At 38.1% G+C, this 9,637-nt stretch overlaps 1 protein-coding gene across 1 annotated transcript; it reads left to right on the top strand.

Annotated features, from left to right (window-relative positions):
- The first annotated feature begins 4,885 nt into the window (after positions 1-4,885).
- Positions 4,886-8,292, top strand: LOC126594040 (GRF1-interacting factor 1-like). The gene is made up of 4 exons (XM_050260240.1): positions 4,886-5,202; positions 6,911-6,987; positions 7,458-7,542; positions 7,674-8,292. Exons 1-4 carry the CDS (start codon positions 5,122-5,124, stop codon positions 8,079-8,081), a joined length of 651 nt encoding a protein of 216 aa, XP_050116197.1. The 5' UTR covers positions 4,886-5,121; the 3' UTR covers positions 8,082-8,292.
- The last annotated feature ends 1,345 nt before the right edge of the window (positions 8,293-9,637 follow it).

Genomic DNA, 9,637 nt, shown 5'->3' on the forward strand with positions numbered 1-9,637 from the left:
CAATCTCATCATTTTCAATGCATAAGATTGCTAATCCATTTAGCCTATCTTGAGTCATAATGGTCCGCAAGTAAGATTTTAATAATTTCAATTTTGAAAAACTTCTTTCTGCAAATGCCACGGTTATAGGTACAGTCAACAATACAAGATAAGCAATCAAGACATTAGGATACATGTCAGTTTCTTTTACAAAGTTTGCTATTTCCATAGATGTCCAAGGGTTATTAGAGAGAAATGCTTTTTCAGGTAACATCATTTGCAACACCTATAATTCGGAACATAAGTCGGCTGGCAAATGCACAGGGTAGTCCTCCTCCACAGTTTTATTCTTTTTGACTCCTCTCAGTGAAAACTACAGAGATGAGATCAAATTAAAGAGTAAAAGTTTGGGTTTCTAATCCGAATGTGTGCTATTGGTTGATTATCTCTGTTCAAATGCAGCAAATAACCAATCGTTTCGGCCTTAGGGTTTATGTTAGTCCCTAGGGTTATATCTTCACTCTTTTATCTCCTTCAGAGGATAAATAGACAATATGAATAACTTTCAGGGAATGATAATATTAGAGTTGTGATATTTTTAATCATGCAAGCACAGCTGTATTGAGTTGAAAAATTATAATGCATGATAATATATACGTGAATAACTTTGATACTGCAAGAATAGCTTTTCCTTTATAATTTCTCACAAACCTTATATATCTGGTTATTGGCCATAGCATCGTTTAGAGACAAAGATTCCTAATGCTAATCCCCTTGTGGTTATCATAATTTTGGTAATGTAGCAATAAGTATCGTGCATGCAAAATGCTACATCAGTCCCTTCGAACGTGAATTTATTTAGACTATTCATATTTATGTAACTCAGAAAAATATTAACAATAAGAATCAGTACTCGTCATTGGTGCATTACTGTAATGGTCAACCCTAGTCAGACTTAAAATCACGGGTCGAAGAGCGGAGGAAGCTCTGAGTGCTAGTACTGTAGTAGAGTACACAGCTGTGGATATATTTGGTCTTGGCAGATAATAATGAGCAGGCGCGTGGAGGTAGAGCTAGGGTTTGGCACAGGTCGGGAGGGAAGGTCAGGGACAAGACCCAGGACCTATATGCAAAGGTGGCAAAAGCATGAAAGTGAAAAGAAAATAAAGCTAATGTCTAAAGGAAAAGACAGGATTGGAATATGAGTGCACAAAACAATTGAGACACCCCAACCACCCATCATGTTATCAAAGCTGGGAGCACCACCAACCTTACCTATATATCCATCTATCTCCTTCATGATTCGACTTCACTAGTTATTCACCCAATAATATGTTCCTTTTCTTTCCAAGTTTCCAACACTTCCAACACCATGGACTCTGGGATCCCTCTTAAGTAGAGCACAATAATTCATATAACCTAGCTTTTTATCATATCTCAAATTATAACCCTAATTTTTAACATGAAAAAGATAATTATTGTGGAGATATTTATGTACAAAATGAGGTAAATGTTCAGATTTCATGCTACAACGCGTGATTGATTTATATATTGTTTCTTTGACATCAAGTTTTACCTTTTAATTAGGTATTTTTTTAGATTTGGCTAACGAGTCGTGTTTTTATGTCATACATATTATATTAACAGATAATATCGTGTCAAACTTGTTATCTTAATGACTTTTTAACAAGTGACCCGATAATAACCCAACTCATTAACAGGTTGTGTCGTTTCGTGTTGGGTTAATGGATCATGAAAAAAAAATTCATGTCTAATGTATAGACTTGGAAAACGGGTCATGTTCTTGTCGTTTATATGTCATATCATTTATCTTAACGAGAATCTTAACATGTGATATCCTTTATCTTAACGAGAATCTTAACAAATGACCTGATAACGACTCAATTCATTAAAATATAACCCAATAATGATCCGAATCGTTAATGGATTAACCTAATCATTAATGGATTAACCTAAAATGTATTTTTTTTCGTATCATTTCATGTCGAATCAACGAATCGTGCAAAAATTATCATGCTCCACATGCATAAGAAAGTAGGGCAACTTGTTACTGTTAGAAGGAAAGCATCGTATGGTAATGGTTCAGTGACTTTCTGCCCCCACAAACCACAAAAAGAAATTGGCCAGTTAAGCCTTTTAAGATTTTTTTACCTTTTTCACATGACATTGTCACATTGCAACCGTAGCATCCCACAACCACAAAAATGCAACGTAGCATCTCGTCCCACAACCACAAAAAGAAGCTGCCCAGCATGACCTTTTAAGATAGTTAGATGGCATCGATATTCTCCTTCCGTGTTATCATATTTTAACTGTTTCATATATGATTTGCTTGAAATACTGCAACAGGGGCATCCTATGCAATTTCTTCCCAACAACCAGAAAAAGAGCTGCACAGCTGACCCTTTTAAGATAGTTAGATGCTCTCCTATTGGAGGCGTGTCTAGCTAAGGGGATAACTTTGAAAGTAGCTTTAACATTGCTAATCCATTGAGGGGCCCTAATGTGGGAGAGAGAGGATAGTTGGAAATGGAGTGGAGGACACCAGAGGTACAGGGCATGTGAACTCTTTGGGGTCCCTTTCCTGGCCAGATCATATTTTCCAGGATATAATGAATACATGATGAATCATGCATGCAGATGTCAATATATTTCTTCCACATATTCTTCAAATTATTAACTGATATGAGATAAAAAAACCAAATAAATATCTTCCTTTGAGGTGTTGAAGTAACTGGTCGAGTAGTTCAGCAAATATCACACTTCTACTTAACAAAAAAGGAATATCTACATTTCAATTAGTGTGCATCTGATGATAGTGCTGTAAGATCACCTAGCTGTGACATTTTGCAGTAAATTTCTTGCCTAGCCAAATGGAAATGATTAAAACACTTGCACAAATTCCATGGTTATATGCGGTAACTTTGTTTTCAGGAGAAAACTAATCTAGGGCATGATACATATTTCTATATCAACCGCAATACCGGATGTATGATACATAGTTATGTTAGAGTAAATGTAGAAATATAGAGAATAATCCGAATGATGACTTTGAGATACGAATTGGATCGTTTTCTTAAAGTGTTATTGGCCCCCACTCGAATGAGTTTGCTAAAAGGTTCTTGGCAAATCACTTCCAGGATATAACAAAGTATGAAATATTCGATTAGCAAAACCGAATTATATTCCCTTAGAAATAACTAGAAATAAATTGGAGCCCAAATGTTATATTTTGGGGGTGCGACTCAAAGATTCTAAATAAATATCCAAAGAATAATGGTTTGCTTCTGCTGCTTGCAGTTGCAGAAAAAAGTATGGAGGCAAGCAAGTGAGATCACGTGCCTGGCATCTGGAGAAGAGCGCGTGGGCATTGGTGAATGCAAAGGAAAGGAGCTTTCATGGAATCTATTGACGAAGCCAATACGTCATCAACATCAACAAGAGAGACCACAAGGGTTTGGACTCGAGCTGTGAGTCCAAATAACCCAACAGGCATTGCTGTGACCTATCATGTATGAAAATCCTAGTGGTACTAACATATCTTCATGTTTTTTGGATGGGGTGTGATATTCACACATTCCTTTTCACTTCTCTCATACTTTTTTAATTTTCGGCAGTCAGATCGAATGAATTAAAGAAGATCAAAGGACAAAAATTAACAAGGGTGTGAGAGAAGTAAAAAGGGGTATATGGATAGCACACCTCTTTTCGGATAATCATATCTTCATGTTTGATCCCTTGTGTTCTTTATAGGTCACGTTGCCCTAGTTACTTTATAACGAGCATGTTGCTGTGACGATATCTTAAGTCAATTTCGTGTTATTAAGTATGATTCAAGTGGAATTAAGTTATAATTGTGATGCTATAACCTATCACCTATAACATGTGAATGTGATGATAGTATCAACATTTCTTCTTGTTTAATTCAATTATTTTAGCATACTAACTTATCCAACTAAGATGTTACAATGACGATATTTCAAGTCAATCATATTTGCAGCACAGATCCACATAGGGACCCAAATGGCCCTAGAACCCTTCAGAGGTTTTTTTTGGGGGGGGGGGGGAATAGCAAGCAAAGGTCCTGCAAGTATCCTTTTGGATGTTGGCATGTGACTCTTGTGCTCAACAAGTATTTGATATAATGTTTCTCGATGTTAAATAGTACCCGGCTGGGGATCTTGAGAGAACTTAGTAGGGCCACTCGACAACACTTAGTAGATGTGGCTCGATAGAGGACGAGATGCACACCACATGCCTGACAAAATGCAAAACTGAAAAAAAATATACAAGATTTGTGCGTTGTGCGCTCTATTTTCTTTTCCAATCAGACCTCAAAGTTAGAACCTTAGATCTGTCAGTACATGCATGGTTACATTCAGTTTACATGCAACTAGATGTAAAGTTTGTAAACTGTGACAATTTTCTAAATCAATCACACATGGTTAAATTTAACTTACCTATCTATAACGGAGTGTAATTGCAATCATTTTCTAAGCTAATCATGCACGATCAAGTTCAATTTATGTACACCGAGAATGTAACTAAAACGGTATCCAAGGACCCAAACCACTCATAAAGTGCCATGTAAAAAAGCTAAAACACATTGCAAGCTTAATTGACTTGAGCTATGCTTATGGATTGTAGGTGAATTTCTCTCCTCCACGTCTTACAAGAAGAGAGAGGAGATAGATAGAAGCAACTGATGCCAAAAACCAAAACCAAGCAAAACTCCAAAAAAACATTATTTGCAATTCATTTGATTCGATGATCAGAAATTAAAAGAGCGTTTTGAAAGTAAAAGGTGGGGCGTAAATACTCTCTCTCTCTCTCTCTCCGCGCCTATATCTGTGCGGAGGTGGTGTCATTGTATGTCGGGAGAGAAAGTGAAAACAGAGAGAAAAATAGAAAATAGAAGAAAAGAAAAAGCAAAGGCATCTGTCAAAACTGTCTCTCTATTTGGTTGCACTCTTTGCAGTAAGTGTGGCCTCTCAACTCTGTAAAAAAAAAGCTCTGTTCCTACTTTAGGAGTGAGAAAGTTAGAGAGAGAAACAAAGAGAGAGTGTCTTTCTGTTTGTGGTAGAGGAGCAGAGCAGAGAGGTCGACATATATAAAAGAGAGATGCAGCAGCACCTGATGCAGATGCAGCCTATGATGGCAGCCTATTATCCCAACAACGTCACTACCGATCACATTCAGCAGGTCCTCCTCCTCCTCCTCCTCTGCTTTTTGCTCGGTTTTTTTTTTTTGCTTCTGCACTTCCATTTGGTTTTTGGTTTCTCCTGCCATTTTCTGTATCCACTTATTTAAAATAAATTAATTTACCCCCCTTTTCTAATCTCTGAAGTATTGATTTTTGGTATGCTTAATGGGTTTTTCTTGTTTGATTCCTCTTGGTTTTTTCTAATGGACTATATAGACATATATGATGGTATGTACATGTATCAATGGATGTTTCTTCTGATTTTTTGAAAGTTTCTTCATAACCTCATCAAGCTAGTTTCTTTGTCTGTTGCCAAGTTTGTGTCCTGTTTCTTAGTGAAGTTTAAATGGGTGTTGAGGATGCATACCTGGGTTAGGCCATTTGGTTGCGACGGTGTGCCTATCCCCTTGCACCAAGTTCGAATCCTCCTCCCGATAGTTTAGAATATCGTCTCATAAGAAAAAAGGGTGTTGAGAACTGATAAATGGTTTCTTTTCATGTTGGATATTTTGATTTACTATACATGTTATTTATTGTGTGTAGATTTAAACTTCGGCTCGTTTGGAAGTGCTTTTAAAATATAAGCGATTATGATGAAAATGTTTTTGTAATCGATCCTTGGTAAAAATGCAAAGTGAATCCTGAAAATGCGTTTGCAGTTGCAGGAAGCACTTTAAGTGTTTTGGGCACACTTCTAAACGAGCCCGATTCTTCTGTCTGTTGGAAATAGTGATTACTCACATAACCATGCATTTTCTTGTGCCTCATGAGTTTATCTGGTGTCCTTCCGGCTGCAACCTAACTTAAAGAGTGCTGCTTTTGTTTCTGTTTTGACAAGTTGTGACTAGTGAACTAGACTTTGTGCTTTCATTTACGCGTCGGTCTCTTGAAAAATCTTTGATGGCATCACTAGAATTATGAAAGTATTTAGCTTGATCCTTACAGATTGCATTTACAATATGTGCATCTGTTTTGGTTGGCCATTTGATTCCATTAATTTTGTAGGACATAAGTTGAAGGTTTTGCTAGTTTCTTCACATCATTCTCCTCGTAGATATATTACTATTTTGGACCAAATTGGCTGATCTAGTTTAGATTTCAAGTTGCACAGAAAAATTCGTTACGAAATAGCAAATTAGCATAATCAAAGACTAATCATTTGTAGTTGCACCGAAATGGTAGCTATGGATTGGTTTAAAACTATGATTATCTGCTTAAAGTGCTCGTTTGGCATGTTCTTCGGGCACCAAAACAGCGAAACCTTCAGGATTCTGTTCCTTTGAATGTTTCTAACGCAGGTCACGTCTTCATCTTGTTATCGAGCATGTTTCCAGTGTCGGTTTTCAGATAAGTGTGCAGCTATTTTGTCGACCCTGCAAAAGTTTGTCTAGTGATAGGAACTAGTGACCAATAATCTTTCTTTTGCACAGCAATGGTGTCTTTTTCTATTTGTCTCTTTCGGAATGTATCACTTGCCCCGGTTGCTTACTTCCATCTTTCTCATAAATTTGAGTAAGCAGTGTTGTTGGATTGATTCAGTTGGTTTGGTTACACATACTACTAATAATCGTACTTTGATTCTGTTCGTTAGCGTTACTGTGAATTTCTTACTCAGAAATTTTAGAACCTTTTCGCTTACCGCTCTTCTGGTCTGTATTATATTCTTGTTATCCTATTGTTAAATACCTTCTTTAAACTTTCCTGCAGTACTTGGACGAGAACAAGTCGTTGATTCTGAAGATTGTTGAGAGCCAGAATAACGGGAAACTGAGTGAATGTGCAGAGTGAGCATTTTATTTCTTAATTAACTGCTGCTTTGCTTATCTTTTGTTATCACTGAGTGCTATTGATTAGCTGCATGCTGTAAGCTGACACCCTCTTGCCTACAGTATCGGATTTATGAGCATGCATCATTTAGTTTTATGGATACTATCGATTTCCACGAATGATGATTCTGTTTAGTGTGGCAAACTTCTGTTTTGAGTATGTACTTTGTCGGAAGGATGCCGTAAATTCTTACCATGGCATAAATTAAGCCTTTTTGAAGGATGCCACTAAATTACTGCAAGTGATGGATGCCATTTATAACTATTTCGAGTACATAAAAGGTTGCGAAAACATCGTTTTAGTTGAACTCTGATTGCCATATATATATATATATATATATGTTAGGCTCGTTTTAGCTTGTGTCAAAAAGCAGAATTCTTATGTTTAAACTGCTAGATGGGTCAGTAATCGTTTGCAATTATTGCAGGAACCAAGCAAGGCTACAGCGGAATCTGATGTACCTGGCTGCCATTGCTGATTCACAACCCCAGCCTCCTACCATGCATCCTCAGGTACAAAACCTCATTTGCGAAAAAAACTAATAAACTTGAAGGGCACCGACTGAATCTGTTTAAGTGTCACCGCGTAATTCAGTGTCCCGAAATTGTACATTTCCTGATTGTTTTCATGAAATGCTTTGTAGTACTCTTCCACCGGCATGATGCAGCCAGGAGCACATTACATGCAGCAGCAAGCAGCTCAGCAGATGACACCACAATCGCTCATGGCTGCGCGCTCTTCCATGATGTACTCCCAGTATCCGTTTTCAGCTCTGCAGCAACAAGCCCTGCATAGCCAACTTGCTATGACTGCTGGAGGAAGCGCGGGTCTGCACATGCTCGGGAATGAGGGAAATAATGCTGGAGGGAGCGGGCAACTTGGGGCTGGAGGGTTTGGTGATTACGGACGCAGCTCTCCTGGAGAAGGCATGCATAGGAGGATGGCCGGTGGGAGTAAGCAAGATATGGATGGGCGCGGCGGGAGCTCTGGAAGCCACGGTGGAGATGGGGGTGAGACTCTTTACCTGAAATCGACCGATGATGGAAATTAAGCGGTGAAATGATGGACATTTTGGTCTGTTAGCATCTGAACTTAGGGAATTAGGTGAGGAAACGAAGTTAGCCGAGGAGGGGGAAAAAACTTGCTGCTTAAGACACTTGTGTTTTTATCTGTTTAGTGTTTATCCTCAAAACTTGAACTATGGTTATTTTAGTGAGACAATGCAGTTATGGTAGTATATCATGTAAATTTTTGCAGGCTAACTTCTTGATGCGCTTTCATTTTTTATGTTGAAATTTTCGTGCTCAATTCGCTGGGTTATTATGAATCAAGATTTCAGAGAGACGGATCAACAATCTTCTGCTAATCAACACTAATAGTTAAAAAGGGACGCAGAATCTCTGCTTTCCCACTTCCCGTGCTCTGTTGTGCCCTCTTGTTTTGTGTGGTCACGGTTAAGCCACGTCAACATTTTATATATATATTTTTTATAGAGATAATAAGACAAAAATGAATAGTAATATAAAATATTGACGTGGTTTAACCGTAATCACACAAATAAGAGGGCACAGAAGAGCACGAGAAGTGAGAACGCCGAGAATCTGCCTCTGTTTAAAAAAGCCTACAACTTGCAGTATCGTACAATACAGCAGGTGTGGACGTTTATAACAAAACGGTCTCATTACAATTAGTAGTTGATCTATTAGTTATGTGTTATGTCAAATTTCTGGCGCTGAATTTTTTACATTCTTCAACATAGCGATCACTTCAAATGTAGGTGTTTGCGAAATAAACTCGAAATTAAATATTGATTTTACTTCCCTAATGTAGTAAGGTACAGTATAAGCTTGCAACACTGCAAAACTGCTAGGAACACATGAAATTCACAATATCGTAACACTCTCCAAAAGAAAAAGAAAAAACAGAGGAAAACAGAGTCCTCTGTTTCCTTTCATCACACATAAACACGTGGAGGTCGGTAACTGCTCAAGATTTCAGCAACTGCTTCCCATAAGTTGTTTTCATCCATAAGCTGATCGGAAACAGCGGCCGGCGCAGGCGGAGGAGGGTGGTCCGAAAATCTGATCATCGTATCTGGTCTTGAGGCTTGTTCTTTTTCATGAGTGGCAGTGCATTCTTCATCAGATGGAGTGTTGGCATTTTGGCCTGTGAATTGCTGAACAATTGCTCTGAACTCAGAAGCACTTCTGGCTTGGACCATCATAGGGCTGGAGATGTACTTGATCATGGGTTCTTTTGATTTGGCGGGTTTTTTGCTTTGATGATCAGGCTGAGATTGTTGGAGGTGATTTTTGAGTTGTTCCATTTTTGAGAGAGAGAGAGAGAGAGAGAGAGAGAGAGAGAGAGATAGAGGACTGATGTTATGCTTACTTGGTCATATGCTTCTACATATATAGAGAGAGAGATAGAGGACTGATGTTATGCTTACTTGGTCATATGCTTTTACATATATATATATATATAGAGAGAGAGAGAGAGAGAGAGAGAGGACTGATTTTATGCTTACTTGGTCATATGCTTCTACATATACAGAGAGAGAGAGAGAGAGAGAGAGGAAATATGGAGAGGTTCTTGAAGGGGAGGAAG

This window comes from Malus sylvestris, chromosome 12 (assembly GCF_916048215.2).
Source record: "Malus sylvestris chromosome 12, drMalSylv7.2, whole genome shotgun sequence".
Classification (NCBI taxonomy): Eukaryota; Viridiplantae; Streptophyta; class Magnoliopsida; order Rosales; family Rosaceae; genus Malus; species Malus sylvestris.

Coding starts and splice junctions, on each gene's coding strand:
- LOC126594040 (XM_050260240.1), top strand. CDS start 5,122: ATGCAGCAGCACCTGATGCAGATGCAGCCTATGATGGCAGCCTATTAT. Junction 5,203..6,910: donor CTACCGATCACATTCAGCAG/GTCCTCCTCCTC, acceptor ACTTTCCTGCAG/TACTTGGACGAGAACAAGTC. Junction 7,543..7,673: donor CTCCTACCATGCATCCTCAG/GTACAAAACCTC, acceptor AATGCTTTGTAG/TACTCTTCCACCGGCATGAT.